The following is an 18,688-nucleotide window of genomic DNA, read 5'->3' as shown; positions in this document are numbered from 1 at the left end:
ACCCCCTGAGACCCTGCAGGATATCAGGGGAACTCTGCAGGATCTGTGGGGGGCTTTGCAGGCTGCAGAGCCCCCTACGGAGCCTGCAGAGTCCACCAAAGGGTATTGCACAGCCCACCTGAGACTCTTTGGTGAGCTGTACAGAATCTATGCTGGGCCCTGCCAGCACAGTCCTCTTACCTGGCACGGGAAACCCAGCCTCCTCCGCTGCCTCAGTGCCCAATCGTCACATCTTCGCCGCTCGACTGGAGCTCTGGCGATGCCTCACGCCTCCTCTGTTGCCGTATTTGCCCCCCCGCCTCCTCCGTCTTCACCCCCACCTTTTCCATCTCCGCCCCATCTCCTCTGTCTCCGCCCCCTGCCTCTCCTTTCCCCGCCCTCTGCTTCCTTCCTGTTCACATTAGGCAGCCAGGCTGTCGGTTTCTTTGCAGCCCGTCTGCCTAATTGTTTTTGGGAGCAGCATTTTTGCCGCCCCCCTGGAATCTGCTGCCCGAGGCAAACGCCTTGTTTGCCTCACGGCAGATATGCCCCTGGATAGAGACCTTGAATTATAAGCTCCTTGAGGGCAGAGACTTGATTTGAATGTGCAGTATGTAAAGCACTGTGTGAATTGTCAACACTAAATACATACCTGTAATAAATAAATACTGTGTAAACTCCAATTAAAATATCCTTACACTATACCACAGAGAAGACAATTACAAAAACGTCAGGTATAGAGAACAACTCTCAAATATGATTTAAACAAGCTAATGTCCTATAAAAGTAATGTTATTTATACCATACATTTTGTATGTTCACCCCCGATAGCACATGCTTTTGCAATTATGCCATTACTACTCTATCAGTGTTGAGACAAAACCAATTGCCAACACTAGATCAAAATGTCCTTACTATACATAGAATGATCTTTGTTAAATGTGTACTTTTCTTTTCTATAGCACATTATTACAACCAAATACTGCACTGGTGTTTATCTATGAAGCCTTTGATACTTACTTTTTGCTCACTGACTTTTGTTTCTACTGATTCCCATTTCTCTTTTAAGTTGTTTATGTCTTGATCCATATTTGCTTCAGGGTCATCTGCACTTTTTTGCAACATTTGCTGGCTTTTAAGCATGATGCTTTTGTAGACTTTTTCATTTGCTTCAAATGCACCACATAGTTCCTAAAGATATGCAAATACCAAATCAATAAAGTTTAATTAACATGTGTTATACCATCAGAAGTCAGTTGAAACAGTTATATGTTGCAAATAATGCACATGATGCTATATATTCAAGACTGATGGAGGGAAATTAAAGTCATAATAATGTCAAAATGTTTTTAAGCTTCTAATGCTGATTCAATCGCTTACAATGGATGCTGCTTCTTCATGTTGAAAAGTTTTAACCTTCTGCAGAATCATATAGTCCTCTCAGCACTCGCCCTGATTTCCTGTTTTCCTTTCCCTTGCATGGTCTTATGGAGCCACCCTTGTTTGCGCTAGAAAGCTGTGTGTCTCCCCAAACACATAGCTGTCCATCTGCAAGCATGGAGAAGGGAAGGGAACAGAATGTAGAGAAATGTATTGCCTCGCTGTGCCTGTGTGCTTGGGGAGACACACACAGCTTTACTAGTGCATAGGACCCTCTAAGGGAAAGGAGCCATCCTAAAACAGGATAGACTGCCCTGTTCCTTGTGTTCTTGTACTTGAGAGAGTTGGAGTTAGTTGTTTGGAAACATAATGACTGCTAAGTGCTCGGACAAAAATTTAAAGAGTTCTTTGCTGGGCAATGTACACGGAGTGGCCAGATTATTATGACCACCTGACGTTTGTAGGCAAATTAGCTATAGTTTCGCTCTGAAGTTGCTAGAGGGCCAGACCATTATAAATAGGGAAGCAGGTTGTTTACCACGACAGTAGAAGTGATTTGGGTAAACGATGTGATTTAACAGCCTTTGAACGTGGGATGATTGTTGGCGCTCGGAGCCATGGAGCGAGTATCAGCAAAACAGCAGAATTCGTTAAATGTTCAAGAGCAGCTGTTGTTAAAGTGTTTAAAGACTGGACTGTCAGACGAAAATCTGGGTCTGAACGTGCGAATTGTGGCTGTCAGCGACTAGTCAATGTTAGGGCAGAACGGAGAGTGGCAAGACTGGTACAAGACAACAGAAGGGCAACAGTGCAGTGCCAGATTCCTCGCATCACCTTTCAACATCTCGTGGAGTCACGAGGCGGCCGAACGAAGTCATCTCGTGGCCCAACGAAGTACTGATAGGGTGGTCATAATAATCTGGCCACTCAGTGTATATTTGTTTCATCTGGATCCATTATTGAAAAAAAGTTTGAGTCCTTAATACTTCTCTATTAACATGGCCAATGGCTGGGCCAGGAGATGTTTCCCCCTAAGTGGATAAATTGGCAGCTGTCTTACTGGGATTTTATTTTGCCCACTTTTGTATCAAAGTGTTTCTAAACCCAAGTGTTTCTAAAGTGTTTCAGCGTATTATATAAATTATATAATAGAAATAACAGTTATTGGAGGAAACTTTACATCTGGAAGAGTCAGACCCACTGAAAATGCTCTGCATCCAATTTGCACATCCTCTCAAAAGGTTATGTCAGAAAAGCTCTTCACTGAGCTTTATATGCTACATATTTCTATTAATTAACAACATTAATTAGCCACAGCTCTTTTCTTACTTTGGGGGAAGTAATAAACTAGGGATGCACTGGTACCATTTTTTCGGTATCGAGTACAAGTACTGATATTTATCTTTCGGTATATGCCGAAACTAGTACAGATACCGGTATTTCCGCTAGCATGGAGCCACCTTCCCAGCCAATCAGGAAGCCGGTAGAGGGGTCATTACCCGCCACCCGGCTTCCTGATTGGCTGGGATGCTAGCTCCATGCTGTTTGGCTGGCTCGATGTTGATTGGCTTGGAAACCAGCTTCATTACCCGCCGCCCGGCTTCCTGATTGGCCTGGAAGCCGACTCCATGCTGTTTGGCTGGCTCGATGCTGAATGGCTGTCTCTTCAAGATATTCAAGACTTATCAGTTACAATTGGTTTGTATCTATAAAGGGTAAGATTGTTGAATGATGAGGTCCAAACTGTTTAAATTCTAGGCAAAAAACCATTAACATATTGCACTCCCCATTGGAAGGTTCATGGACACGGTTTAAAGAATCATCAGCGTTCACTGTCAGGCAACAGTAATGGCCTCGCTCATAGAAATCCCCATTAGATATCGGAATATTTTGTGAAATAAACATTACAAGATACAACTAGACCAATTTCGAACTTTAGTGCGAGAACAAACCATGACCACTAACGTCCTTGCCGAAAAGGCAGACAGGACGACTAGGCTGAGCTGGAGCCTTGTCCGCAGATTCTTACCAGATGAGTGTTGAGTTGCTCTCTCGCTGTTTCTGGTAATCCTCCAACAGGTTTGGAAGCCAGTAAGTGACGTTCAGTCTCTGTCAGCCATTGATGCATTTCTTCAATCTCACTGTGGAAACCCTGAGCCTGTTTTTTAGAGCACAGATAACTAAATGTTAAACAAATGTCATTATCCTAACACTGCGCAGTGCATTACTGCTTAGTCAGTAGTTACATGCAGCCTTTGGAATTAGTAATAATATATGATTTCTTATTTTTTTCTGGATTTTGTTGAGAGAAAGAACAACCACGCATAACTAGGCAACATATAAATATAATAAAACTCACAGTGACAGAGCACTTCCTTGGGATTCTGTTTAATAATAGCTTTGCTTTCATACAGTTAACAGCAATGAGGTTTGCCAGCACTCATGAGATGAGATCAATCCAAATGTTCTTTTTATTGAAGAAGCATGTCACATATATAGCATAGCCAACATTTCGGAACCACTCAGGGTCCCTTCGTCAGCACTATGTCTGCACTGATGAAGGGACCCTGCGTGGTTCCGAAATGTTGGCTATACTATATATGTGACATGCTTCTTCAATAAAAAAGAACATTTGGATTTATCTCATCTCATGAGTGCTGGTGATCCTCATTGCTGTTAAATGATATCCGCACGGCGCCATCCGTTAACATCACTACAAGCACCACCGCTATTTCAAGGTCTCTATTCCCAGATAGCAAGGATAACATGGCACAAACTTGTGGCAGGGTTAAATTGTAATTCTTGTTAACTTGCTGCACATATTCCTGGCAAGTTGTAGACTTGCAGAACACTTGCAGCACAAGTTCTAGTTGACACGTTTTGAATTTGTAGCAAATTTGCTAGGCAAGTCTACAGCAAGAGTCCTGCAGGTCTTAGCAAGAGCTCTGCAAGCTCGCTGGTCTGGAGACTTGCAGTGCAGACTTGCTCTAATTGTGCAACAAAATTGTGAAGCTTGGCAAGTCTGCAATAGTTTAGCAAGTCATTTTCAAACTTGCAGCTCAATTGCTTGCTATCTGGGTTGCTGTATAGTGTGCAGGGAACATCTTTGCTTACTGATTTGTTTTTTATACAGTTCATCTATAGGTTCTGTTTTAATATATTACACCTTTAGACAAATCAATGCTTACCCTACTGGAAAGAAAATATGAGCACCGAATGAATGCAGTATGGAAATGTAAAACATTTGCATAATTATTAAAAAATATTAAAAACGGTTCTAAAGGTTAGGAAGGTGGTGGAGTGCTCCACTTTCTTCTCTTGTAAGAAAACCCTCCTGGGTTTTGGAATATGGACTGAATGATCAAAAGTACCAAAGAAAACAATAAAGGTAGATAATATATGCAGTCTAGTGTGTGTTTCTCCTAGCAGTGCTCTCATTTAAAGGAGAACTATGAGGTGAGTGATTTTCACTCTACCTCATAGTTCGAGCCGATGTGTGACAATGAAACTGTCACAGGTCGGCTCGCTCACTTCTCGATCATCTCCCTGCAGAGAGCCGTGACTGTCACTCACGGCTGCCCGCAGGGATTCTCCCCTCCCTGCTCCGATTCTTCATCACTGACTGGCGGAACAAACGGGGGAGGGGGTGGGTACAGCTTGCTCTGCCTCTATATAGGCAGAGCCAGCTGTCACTCACTCAGCAGGGTGGATCTCGACAGTAATGTGGGGATCCGTCCCGGCTGTGGCGGTCTCAGTATACCGCCAGCTGTAGCTCGCGATATACTGAGCTTTGGGACATGGAAGGACACTAGTATATGTCCTCCCGTGACCCTTAGGAGAACTATGGGGGAAAACACTTACCCCATAGTTCTTATTTAAGCAATTTACAAATAGCTATGAAAATAAGAAGAACTCTAGACTTCACAGCAGTTTTTTCCCATAGCACCTGTATCTAAAATAGACCAACAATAACAAATAAAAGGTGGCTTTACTCCTACTTTCACCAGCAAGTATGAAATTATAATATGCAAATGAAAATGTATTTAAATGATTCACACAACACAAAAAAGGAGCTTCTTAGGAAACCAAGGAAATAGGCAATTAGAAATATGCCAGTCAACATGTATTGCTATAAGTAACATTCCACATCCTATTCTTTCTTTTTGTAAACTATCTTGTTTTATGCTAAAAATAATACGATACACCTGTAGTCCTATTGCATATTCAGCAAGGTACTTCCAACAAACACAGTTCATCTTATTATATTATATACCATTCCACACTACCAACTTCATGTAATAATTTATATTGTCATAATAAACATGCTTCAATCATTGATGGATATTCTTGTTAGCTTTGACTTACCTGAAAAAGTGCATTGTCAAGCTGCTTTCTCCTCTGCGCTGTTTTATCCAAGACATTTTGCCAACGGTGACTTAGCGCCTCTAACCTGCTGTGCAGACTGCGGGCCTCTTCTCCAGCACTGGACTCTATCAGGTCGTTTCCTGCTTTCTGGACCGTTTTTACACTAGACTGGTGTGCTAGAACATCATTTTGTAGTACCTATAATAATAAACAGAATGATTGTGTTAGAACATACATTGATTTTATTATATGGTAAAACCTTGCAAATTCATGTTTTTAAATTAACCATTTCAGCTCTGACACCTGTATACCCCTTATAAACTAGAGCAATTTCGGCATTTCAGCTATGAGTCTATTAATATGGTGATTACTTTGTCATTACTTAAGACAAAGTAGCACATATATTGTATGCTATTTACAAATGAAATAAAGGAATTTTTCCAGTTTTGCATGTTTATTTTAAATGAGTCAATACAAATTAAGGTATAAAATGAAATAAAATTGAAAACATGTAAAATATTGATGGTAAAAAAACCGAAATAAAAAAAATCAGCAGCAAAATAACAGCTAAGGGAAGAAGGGGTGAAAGGGGTAATTAGGGTTTACTAAAGGTCAACAAGGCGTAAATGAGAACACAGTTGTTTATACTGTAAGGGTGCTTTAAATTATGTCATATGCAGACTAAAGTTCACCCCTTTTATCTGCTATAAATGAACGAGAGAACTTACAATGTAGCAAAATAACACTGCTACATCTAACTCTTCTTGACACTGCAGCCTTTGTTCTGTTAGTGAACATTTACACAGACACAGCAAAAGCTGCTTTCTATTACTAGACAAATCCCAGCTGTCAATTTGACTTCCAAGATTTGCCAGAAAATGCAGCCAGTGAGCCGCAGGTTTGATAAGGAAGAGCAGGGCACATTACACCTACCCACCGTTTTTAGATTACTAAAAATTATTTTTTGGGGCATGTATAGCACCCCAAATTCCAAGACTGGTCAAAAATTAAAATCGAATTCCATTAAAAGAGTTTTCTGTGTACATTTTCTAGTGCAAAAAACGAATGCTGCAGAATTCTTGAGAGCTGAGTGAATGGCTAGTATGTCTTTTTATTTGACACTCATCCTAAGTGGAAGGACAGAGTCTGATAAACTCAAATTTTACCAAATAGTCTGATCAAGATCTGCTAATGGGTTTGCTTTATTAAATGTAATGGTTTTACCACACATGACATTAGACTTGTTATGATATAGAATCAGCAATCCAAAGTGGCTACACATTTCTTTGTGTTAAGACTACTCACATGATGTTTGGCAAGTTCAATCTCAATAGTCTTCGGATCTCCACCAATGGGTTTCTGTTCATTGAGAAGTCCCTCTGTGTGAGTCATCCATGTAAGCAATTCATCTAGTGCATGCTGGAATGGACCCAGAGCTAAGAGGGCAGCTTCTAGCTTGTGCTGATTAAAGGGGGAAAAAAGACTTACATTTAACAATCATTTCAAAACACATATATGTTTTATATTACCTATGGATTGTTTAGTGGAGACCCTCATTTTACATTGATCTGGTAAATATAAATCAGATTGATAGGTGTATGGCCAATTCCACTGCTTGGTCATTGGTATTTAATCACGCATATTTTGTGCAAGATTCTTTTCTGTATGACATGTGGTTTATGTTTTAGTGTCTGAGATTTATATGACATGGTGCTGATATCCCAGAAAAAAACGTTATTGCTTAACTTTTACTATTCATGTGTTCATGAAACAGATTTTGTTAAGATCTCACTTTATTTTAATCTTTATCTCACTTTATGTCTACAAACATTTTTATTTTTTTTACCTGTCTGTTGATAATTTTATCCTCTAGGGTCTGCCAAACGTATTTCAGTTCCTTGAAGGAGTCTTCAACAGCTTGCTTATCATTCTCATCTGTCACTTTCTTCTGCAATAACTCTTTCTGGTGATTCAGCCTTTCCATTTCTATTTGTTGTTGGTATGCCTCTGTCTTAAATTGCTGCAGTGAGGAAAAAAAAAGAGTAACAGCCAGTGCACAGAGCTGAATTTATCAGAGCCATAATTAGATTTAAGGCACTGCATCCTGTAACATTTACAAATGTATCTATAAAGAATTCTAAACTATATAAATAAAATAAGTATTACCAAGAGGCTTTACCATACCTTAAGCTCAGCTGTTTGCTGTTTCACTGTGTCTAGGTCTGTTCCAATAGGTGACATTGTAGACATTCTTCCTGTAGCAATATCCACCCAGTCAAAGAGTGCCTAAAAGTAATTTTAAAAAATGTTACCACAGAACTATTGACATGCTGTATAGGCTCACCCTAACAATGCTCTGCACTGATGGAGTATGATTATCTTGGGAACGTTGTAGAAGTAACGTATACTGCACCACACACAACATGTGTATTTTGGTAGACTCTTCAGCTGTATACCATATTGGTATTATGATCTATTTCAACATATGTGTATTGTAAGCCTACATATAAGCTTTCATGACTGTGACTATGTCCTTTGATCTCTGCTGCTGTTAAGGGGCTGTTTTCCCCCTGCTTTTTTTTTCTGTTATAGCCCTTACCACCTTCAGTATTGTGGCTATGAAAATCTAGTGTTGCTAACACTGTAATCAGTCTAGCTGAATTGTAGTTGGATATTATCTGGTTAAAGGAGAACTATGGGGTAAGTGTTTTTCCCCATAGTTCTCCTCAGGGTCACGGGAGGATATAAACTAACGTCCTCCCATGACCTAAAGCTCAGTATACCGCGAGCTACAGCCGGAACGGATCCCGACATTACTATTGAGATCCACCCAGCTGCGTGATTGACAGCTGGTTCTGCCTATCTAGAGGCAGAGCCAGCTGTACCCGCCCCCTCCCTCGTGCATTCTTCCAGTCAGCACTGGAGGATTGGAGCGGGGAGGGGGGGAATCCCTGCAGGGAGCCGTGACAGTCACAGCTCTCTGCAGGGGCAGGGTGGAGAAGTGAGCGAGTGACGGTATGTGTTTGCTCTCTTCCCAATCTATTGAGCCGACGTGTGACAGTTTCATTGTCACACGTTGGTTCAAGCTATGAGGTTGAGTGAAAATCACTCAACTCATAGTTCTCCTTTAATTCCAGGTGTTCTGCTGTTGATTGTACCTGTCTGAGTGGGGTGTGACCCCTTTACAGTGTGGGGGCAGCCAACAGGTCAAAATCAGGAGTATCTATGCCTCACCAGACAATCACTAGGAGTTTCATGGCCAGTGGTGCAGGATGGGGGATTGCATAAATACTCAGGGATTGTCATGTGCTCAAGGGCAGTCTGCCCCCAGGCTTGGCCTGGGCGGCGGCATGTACAATGTTAGAGAAGCTGACTAGGCCTCAAGCCTGAAAGAGGCCACATGGAGACCTAGGAGGGAACTGAAACTATCTAGGGAGAAGGTCCAGATAAGCCTTATGACTTATGGAGGTGCCAGGAGCTGATATAGACCTCAGGAACAAGTCTGGTGTCTCTTCCAGGGAAGATCTTATGCACATCCCTATTCAGCTGTTGCTCTATTGCCCAGTATCAGCCTGTTCTATGGATAATTCTGCACTGCGGAAGCCTGAAAGGATTGGTGAGTCTGGAGTCTGTTCTATTTTTGCTATGAAGCCCTATACCCTATCTCCCAGTTATGCTGTTCTGCAAAAAAAATGAAAAAGGGCACTTAAAGTGACTGGCGCCCAATTAGTCGATCACATGTCCCTTCACTGGCTGAGGATCTGCACCTGAGAGTGAAATGTCTGCCCTCCCTACCTTTTGGGGTCCACCTCAGGCCTCTGGGGGTCAGGGGGTGGCGCTACACTGTTATTAATGCAAACTCAATAAAAATCATCTATCATCTTTAAAAAAGTAATAGGAAATCAAGATGAATGAAATTAAGAAATATTGAAGTTCAAGTGATGACATCAATGCATTATTGTTCATATACAATTTGTTGTGTTAACCTACTTTCATAACACTTCCAAATACACTTTTTTCTGATTAAAAATTAATTTTCCTTTTTGTATATATTACATATTAACAGCTAATATACCATAAAAGGATAGTTACAACACAACCTGTAGAAAAAAATATAAAATGTAGTGTGTAAACTATAATAGAATAATGCAAGGAAACACGTTATCATTTATTATGGTGCTTTTTTCAGCATTACATAAAATAATCAATACACTTTAATGTACCTGCAGCCCATCCTGGTATTTTACAGCAGCCTGCATTGCCTCGTTTAGTTTCTCTACTCGCTCTTTCCAAGTTTTATTTAGCATATCCCATGCAGAATTCAGCTATAAAAAAAAAACAGTTTTGTATACTGTCACACATCCACCTGCCAGGTTGTTCAATACTGCTAACCAGGTTTAAAACACATTCACGGCTTGCATTGCATGTTTGCCAGATCCAGGTCCCATTTTCTGAATTTACTGCACTTCCCAGTTCAGTGGGATATCCAAGTCAATAACATTTATGTTATAAGAAATATGTTAAATGTTATTGACTTTATGATTGTTCTTTTTGACTTGGCACCCAGAGAGCGTGAATCAGTCATTGACCCAATTGAGCAGCACCAGCCTCACTCACCCGCCGCTTCTGTTGCTCAACCATCGCACACATTCACCACATCTTGGATGAGCTGCAAATGAAGATCTTAAGTGTAAAATGTTAATTTGCATTCACCCCTATTCTTCCCACAGATTTGTTTTACATCTGCAGCGTGAATTGGCAAATCTTGGTAAAACAAATGTGCCTAGATTCCCCTATATTTTATTTACATACTCCTATGGCTAGGATATGATCTCCATAGTGGTAACGCATCAAACATTAAGCATAAGGTGGGCATTTCGAAGAGATCAAAATGCTAATGAACTCTGACACAGGTACACAAACAATTCTTTCTTATTGGGGATCATATCTGTGTAATACTGAGCAGAGTTGTCTCATAAGGAAGGAAATATCTGATCAAATTAACAGCCCCTCGCAGGCCCCTAGAGCTATGCTGAAGTGTTGCCTGCAACCAGCCTTTTGTTCAGATAAATTGTATACACTATGAGGCTGCTAGTAATAGTTTATGTCCACTGCATTTAGGATATCTAAGAGCTAAACATGGGTAATTGCATCCAGTTGTTAAAAATTACCCTATTTACACAAAATATGTAAATGTTATTTAAAGGTAGTAATTGTCAACAAGCGGTTAAATTAAAATCCCCCATTTTATTGGGCCCTAAAACTCTGGAACATGGTATATAAGGTTTACAGTTATTTGATATTGGAACTCAGGAATGCACTTAAATCAGTCTGACTGATTTTGTGCTGTAACTGGCACTTTCTCAGTGCTAATAAGCCTCATACAAGACACATAAACATGTTTTCTTTGATGCTTTATTTTGTGAATGGAAACAACAGGTGCTTTACATCACTGGAAGGAGCAGATCCTCCTTTTTGTCCTGCCAAAGGGTAAAGCAGCTACCGCAGGTTTATGGTTTGACATTATAATAAAATAAAAGTATTTCCAAGGATACAGCATTCAAGGTGGGTTGTTATGTCTTCTAGACAGTTACCTGTATCCATTAGTGGTATTTACCTTTGATGATTCTTTATAAGTTACATATTGGGAAAGAGGTATGGAGACATTTCTGCAAAATTAAAGGAGAACTATGAGGTGAGTGCTTTTCACTCACCTCATAGTTCTAGCTGACCTGTGACAATGAGACTGTCACAAGTCGGCTCAGTAGAACGGGAGTTGAGTGTCCTCCCATTACCCTAAGGTGAACTATGGGGAAAAGCCTTAACCCCATAGTTCTCCTTTAATTTCGGCTTCAGTGAAATTTCAGCAAAATTGGTCTTCAATTGACTCCAATGCATTACACAGAAAATATCCAGAGATAAAACACTCATCCCCAGACATGTGTGAGACTGAGATTGTTCTTAGGTAAAACTACGGAAAACTGCATTGGAATCAACTGGTGGCAATTCTCAACCTAAGCTGCTACAGTGCTAAACTGTTTACACATATAATACTTAATATGTAAAGCAGAATTTACCTCATCAATACTCTTATTCACGACAGGCTTGTCAGGTTCTCCACATCCAGATATTAACTCTGACCCAAGAGAAAACACAAGGTCCAGCTCTTCTTGCAGGCCATCAATTTCTTCTTTTATAGACTAAAATGAACATTTTACAGTTACTTTTCAACAATATGCTAAAGTTCAGAACACATAATGACATCGTCCTATGGTCCGGTGCGTCTTATGGACCGCAAAATACGATAATTATGTTTCAGTAAGGCCTTATTAGTCATCTTACCTCCGCTGCCTCCTGTTGCTGTTTTACAACTGAAGGGTCAACTCCAGGTTCATCAAGATCTCGGATAAATTCTTGGGTATCTTTAATGGTAGCTAACAGAGCAATGTGATCACACCAGAACTTTTCTGCCAACTCCAACACATCCAGCAACTGGGCCTCTCTTTCCTCTGTCAAGGCCTGGATGTCCTCCCAGATAAAGACCATTTGGTCAAGCTTATCTTGGACAGCTGGCGAAGAAAACACACTTTATAAACAGATATGTCTCCAATTAGATTCAGCTCTAATAAATTTATACTAGTTCAGGCAATTAGGCTTTAATGACTCATAAATAAGGCATTGTGAGGCAAATCATAGCACCATCTTTCTTGCCAAAAACAGATTTCATAACAATATTTCATAGGAAAATTATGAACAACATAACAGGCTGCACATGATAAGAATAGCACTGAAGTCTGCGGTATGCACCATCCACAGAAAATTAACAGAATAGTTGCTGTCTTGCCCAGTGATTTACCTTTAGCTGAGATGTCCTTATCAGCACCCTCCGAACGAGCGATCATTTCCTCTCCACGCATCCTAAGGGCCTCATAGACAGGCTGCAGCTTTTCAAGCTCCACAGAAACATTTTTATTCTCGCTTATCTGTTCTCTAATCTTCTCACACTCTGCAGAGATTGAAGGCGGCTGTCTCAAGCGCTCAGCTATTCGCTGCAAACTTTCGAGCATTGGATCAATCTTGTCATGAAACTGGGCAGCAAAGAAAACAAAAAGAATTAATTGTATAAATTTTATTTTGAGAAATGAACCTTTAAATTACAAAATGCAACATAATTGGCAAACATGAGCTGAAAACCGTCAGAAGTAACATTTAGTATTATACCAGAAAGAACTGACTGCTACCTACAAGCGAAAAGTCTTGTATGTTTCACATTCTTCAATGGTAAAAAAAGAGTTGTTTGCTGTCTTCAAAATGAAAAACAGAATTAGCCCAAACTATTTACTTGTCATATAAAAATATATCTATATGGGATGAAACATTATTCTGATTACGCTATCTAAAATGTGAAGCTATACAAAGATGGCATTAACGTTAATACACAAGATGAATATGTGTTGCTAATGATGATATCAGAGGTATTGAACTAAACTCATTGCTTCTGTACAATGATATACAATATTTATTTTTGGCCATGTTGCTTAGTGGCTAACATAAATAATAAACACTATAACAATATTATTTGTTTAACTACTATATGAATATGAATGTGGTTGTTTCATTTGCAAAGTGACAAAAACAGTAATGAGGAAATAACACATAGACAGTACACTTCTTAGCATACGTAGACCAAGACTGCCTTGGGTGAAGCTTAAATGGGTATGCTTTGGGTGGACCTGTTTTGTTTAATATTTTGGTTAGCATAAAGAATGGCTTAGACAGCTATGCATATGTTTTATGTATACATGTTTTCACAAACAGTAGAAATTTCAATCTCCATACATATGGAAAACACTTTAACGAGTACCTGTGATGACTGAGAAAAAGCTTCATCCAAGTCAATAGCTCGTTTCTTGACAACTTCCTTGATGTCACTGTAGAGAGAGTCAGCTGTAACATATTTCTCCTGGATAAAGAAGCCTTCTTCAGGACTGAGTTCCAGCAACTGGGGACCAGTTTTGTTCATCTTATCTATATGAGGTTTGTGTTCTGCAATCAGCTCACGGAGTTGCTATGACAAAAGAAAAACACATTAGAAATATTTTAGGATCATACTCCCCTCCATGTCTGGTTTTAGCATCTTAATGTATCCAGCTGGCAAAACACTATAAACAAAGTTATAAAGAGCAAAGATAATTGTTAAGGATTTGCATCACTAAATTTATTACGTTGATTTTAACTCATGTGGGCATGGACAAGATTTTTTTAAATATTTATGGTGTGACTACATCAAGTGCCATTGACCCGATAAATTTACAAGGGTGCAATTGAATGATAAAGCGCATGGTCAGATTGCAGAACTTGTGAAACCAAAATATATAAACCATTTTCAGTGATTCTAAACATCAGCTTTAGATTATGAAAAATGTCAAAAGACCAAAGTCATGAGACTACTTGCTTGGCTAGGGTTGTGGGGGTACCAAGGGTATGGTACTTAGTAGGGATGCACTGATACTGATACTAGTATCGGTCCCAATACTGAGTATTTGGCCGAGTACTCTTACTTGCCCAAATGCTCCGGTACTTATCCCCATACCGGAACTTCCGGTCAGAGGGAGATTTCCTCTGACCGGCAGTGACGCGAGGGAACATGGAGCGGCTTCCCAGCCAATAAGGAAGCCGGGCCGCATGTAATGACTAGCAGTCCGGCTTCCTGAATGGCTGGGAAGCCACCTTCTTACTGTTTGGCCAGCTCAATGCATGCCAATCAGCATGGGGCCAGCCAAACAGCATGGAGTCAGCTTCTCAGCCAATCAGGAAGCTGGGCCACGGGTAATGACCCGCCTCCCTGCTTCCTGATTGACCGGTAAAGCCAGCTTCATGATGATTGGCTGGAAAGCCGACTTCCCAGGCAATCAGCATATTGCCAGCTAAACAGCATGGAGCTGGCTTCCCAGCCAATCCAGAAGCTTGGTAGCGGGTAATGACCAGCCTCCCGGCTTCCTCATTGGCCGGGAAGCCGGCTCCATGCTGATTGGCTTGGATGCCAGCTTCACGGCCAATCAGTATCGAGCTGGCCAAACAGCATGGAACCGGCTTCCTAAGCAATCAAGAAGCCGGGTGGCGGGTAATGACACGGTGCCCAGATTCCTAATTGTTTAGGAAGCAAGCTCCGTGCTACTGAAAGTACCGATATTGGTGAGTACCGAAAGATAAATATCGATACTTGTACTCAATACTGAAAAACCAGTATCTGTGCATCCTTAAAACTTAGCATAAAAATTTGCCTAAAAAGCAATAATAAAAAAGGAACATAAACTTTTTACACTGTTTATATTGTAAATAAATAAATAATAGCAGACCCTAATCCAATGGAATCTGGATGCTATTGCCTGTACCTTGGTCATCAGATAAGCATAATACCAGTAATGCTGTCAATACACATGCATATTAAGTATCCTAAATCTTCTCAACATAAAAAAAAAATTCCAACTTAAACTTACACTATATGCATTTTTGTGTGGTGTTACTCCCGCCCTCTACTTTAATATACCTAATTCCCTTTGCAAATTATACCCAATTATGTGCAAGTAAGTTGAGAAAAAAACATTATTTATGCTTGCATATGATTGGATGATTGAAGTAATCAGAGCTTTATATTAATCACTAACCTTCAGGGGAAAATTCCCTTGCATAGTGAACAGCCTATCTGCCTTTAGTAAGTCAACCCCATTGCCTCCAAAACTATTTACTATCAGAAATGCAACATTTCTATGAACCAAATAAAATAAAAAGCAAAGACAGCACCTGCTACTTCATAATTAGGAAGTAGACACTGACGTAAGTTATATTTTACTGTGTGTTGTAATCATTTGTGAATATGAGATGCATCTAAAGCTGGCCAATCATGTTAGAATCTGGCTGTACAATCACTGTACAACCTTTTTTAGATATAAGAACATCTATGTATTGTAGTTCAGGGGCACTTTAAATCATTCTTTCAATTTACACCCAGCATGGTGGGCCCTTACATTATATACAATAGTTGTTAATAAATCTAAAGGAGAGTGTACAAGTAGATTGCCACATGTGTGGCTAGCTTAACAACACTAATTTGTAGCTCTGCACTTCAGAGAAAGCAGTGTTTATGATACTGGAAAGCTACGTTTTTTAAATGTAATTCTTACAATGAAAGCTTTGACGGCTAAATCCTTGTTTATTGTGCAGTGGTAGATGTAGTCAGAATAGAATTCAAGACCTTTATTGTTACTTGGGATGTAGTGGCAGACCAGATTTTTTTTGCCAGTGTATTGAGTTATCCCATGCCATCATCATCATAACATCACTCTCATTCGTGATCTTCCTTTTCCAGGTTGGGATGGATGGGTTAACAACAGCTCCAGCAGAAGCCAATTAGTTAAACTATAACAAATAGCTTGTCATAAATTAAAGTCATGTCAATCAAACTCTATGATGATTCCAGATTTATAGACTTTTACACTATTGTGAAGGACAATGTGATCATTAGGAGCAATGCTGCAGAGAAGACTGATTTCTGAGATACACAGACACATATGGTCTGAATGTTTTACCAAAGATCTAACTGCAAAAAAAAAAAAAAAAATGAGACTGTGTCCAAGGACTACATAAAACTGTGTTAAAATATATAAGTTGTGACACAGTATCAATAGACAACAATGGAAAGTTGACCATTGGGAAACAACTCAACTTTGGTAACATATTGTACAGAACTCAACAGATACAGTATCATATAACTATGTTGGTCCCATATGAATTGATCTTAATTACACAAGCTGATTTAAATAAAGAGGATTCAGATGGATTTTTTGTACTTATTCAATGAAGACAGCTGTCGTGCCAAGCACTCTGTAATCTGACTTCAAATCTTTAATGTGAGGGTCTGCTGCTTTGTTATAAAGTATTACTGCTTTTAGAGTTTAGAGCAGTGGTTCATGTTTTAAGCAAGGATGTTTTTTTGTTAGATGGGTGCTACATACACAAATTGGACAGGAACACAAAACATTGCTGGCATTTTACTGATGTTTATCTGCGAACAGTATATTGCTGCACTACCAGTAAAGAGACCGTCGGAAGCAATTAGGTCAGACAATGGAATCTAGAGCCTACCTAATCTAGTTATGTCGACTTCTGGTACATGTGAATAATAAAATGAAGCAATAAGGTTATTTTAGGGTACAAACACTTTTGGCATAATCGGCGTACTAATCAACACTCCAAGAGATATGAATTATTTTGAAAAGATTACAGTATAACAAAGGAGTCTAAGGTCTTCCGAAATAAAAAAAATTGTTAAAAAAATAACAAGAAAACAATAAAAAACAGCATTCAAAAGAATAAAAAGCAAAGTTTAAAAAAAACCCATGGCCGGTAGTCAGAACATAGCAATACATAAAGAATAAAAAGTCACAAAGGATTAGGAGAACTCAATGCAAATATTCACCAAGTTATCCCCAATGATCTCTATACAAGAACTGTACTGAGTCATATTCTCAGCATATGCAGGAACTATGTAAGATGTCTTGAAAACCCTGACAGTTATCATCCATTCCAAGAAGTTCCCAGAAGGGCCCCTTGCCAAGATAATAGTAAAGTCACAGACTGGCACAAATTATTTTACATGAGCTCTGGATGTGTGCCTTCATGCACTGCCCAATCCTGTTCATGCTGATGTATACTGATATTCTCTAAGGACTGTTTTATATTCTGCTTCAGTATATGGTTTACAAATGTGTACATACTGTAAATGTTGTCAAGTCTTTGGTTAAGTTATATGTATTAAGTTTCTTCAGCACAAAAGCTAGTTAAAGTCCATATATGCTAGCACTCAAAAGATATACTGTATATATAGATATCTATATAGATATACTATGTATATCTATATAGATATCTATATATCTATATATCTATATATATATAGATATATATATATATATCAATCAACACCTTACTGTTATGTTGGGTAATGCGCCCTTCTTTTACTTAGTTGGGGACTTTTGAGCACATCATAGTGCAATCATTGGAATATACAGTATATTCAATAAAACAAAAAAGGGATAAAGGATATACTGGCATCACCAATTTAATAAATTCCACATTATTCTCTGCTGGTAATACAGGGGTAAGCAGTAAAAAAGCAAAAACATTAATTTCCACTGTTTTAACAGCACAGAACACTGAAAAATAAATCTGAATGCCAAAAAAGTGTTGACCAATTGAGGGTCCAATTGCTGAAAAATGAACAGAATCCACTGAGTATGATCAACTACAAACACAACACAGTAGCATGACCAATGTTATATGCCAATGTTATATGATCATGATCAGGACTTAGCATTAGGACTTAGTCCTGATATGCTGTGATTTTTAATTACAAAGCTGATACATATAAAGCTGATACATTATCATGTACTATAAGAGAACACCGCTTAATAGCAGGGAAACTCACACCCAATTCTGCAGCTAATGGCACTGAAAACAGTATGTAGAATAATAGTTAGGAGAAAATCTGTCACCTTTTCTGGCACTATGCTACCTGGGATGAAGTCACCTGACATTGCTCTAGATGTGTCAAGTGATTGCATTCAACTAAATTTAGTAGCTGTTCTTACCCGGATATCTTCTTGCTGTTGTTTCAGTGTGTCATAATTTAAACCTGGTGTTGGCAGTTCAGAGATGGCTGTCTCGGTCTCCATCAGCCAAGGCCACAGCTCTTCGTAAGTCTCCCAAAACTGGTTCACTAAAGATACAGCTCTTTCCAGCTGCAGGTTCCTGTCAGCATTCAAATGACAGATGTCCTCATAACTCTTCTGCAGCCGTCTGACCTTGTTCTTTATACATAAAGAGGGAAAAATTAGAAATCAACAGAAAATACACTTACAAAACAATTCTAAAATAGATAAATGCTACTTCTGATACTCATGTACTG

The 18,688-nt window shown here is 39.3% G+C and overlaps 1 protein-coding gene across 2 annotated transcripts in view; it reads right to left on the bottom strand.

The window, feature by feature from the left end:
• The window catches only part of DST (dystonin), a 404,726-nt gene that overhangs the window by 38,223 nt on the left and 347,815 nt on the right, over nt 1-18,688 (bottom strand). For both annotated transcript variants that reach the window (XM_018560544.1, XM_018560545.1), the window contains 12 exons: nt 18,372-18,590; nt 13,589-13,792; nt 12,581-12,812; nt 12,067-12,293; nt 11,802-11,924; nt 9,948-10,049; nt 7,909-8,010; nt 7,571-7,744; nt 7,030-7,185; nt 5,725-5,922; nt 3,389-3,517; nt 1,000-1,170 (listed from right to left, as the gene is read on the bottom strand). In XM_018560544.1, coding sequence (XP_018416046.1) covers nt 1,000-1,170; nt 3,389-3,517; nt 5,725-5,922; nt 7,030-7,185; nt 7,571-7,744; nt 7,909-8,010; nt 9,948-10,049; nt 11,802-11,924; nt 12,067-12,293; nt 12,581-12,812; nt 13,589-13,792; nt 18,372-18,590 — 2,037 coding nt within the window. The remainder of the gene's footprint in view (nt 1-999; nt 1,171-3,388; nt 3,518-5,724; nt 5,923-7,029; nt 7,186-7,570; nt 7,745-7,908; nt 8,011-9,947; nt 10,050-11,801; nt 11,925-12,066; nt 12,294-12,580; nt 12,813-13,588; nt 13,793-18,371; nt 18,591-18,688) is intronic.

This window comes from Nanorana parkeri, unplaced genomic scaffold, assembly GCF_000935625.1.
Source record: "Nanorana parkeri isolate BGI_ZX_2015 unplaced genomic scaffold, ASM93562v1 scaffold464, whole genome shotgun sequence".
NCBI lineage: Eukaryota > Metazoa > Chordata > Amphibia > Anura > Dicroglossidae > Nanorana > Nanorana parkeri.
The sequence above is the reverse complement of the archived record's forward strand: the minus strand, read 5'-3'. Positions and strand labels throughout refer to the sequence as shown.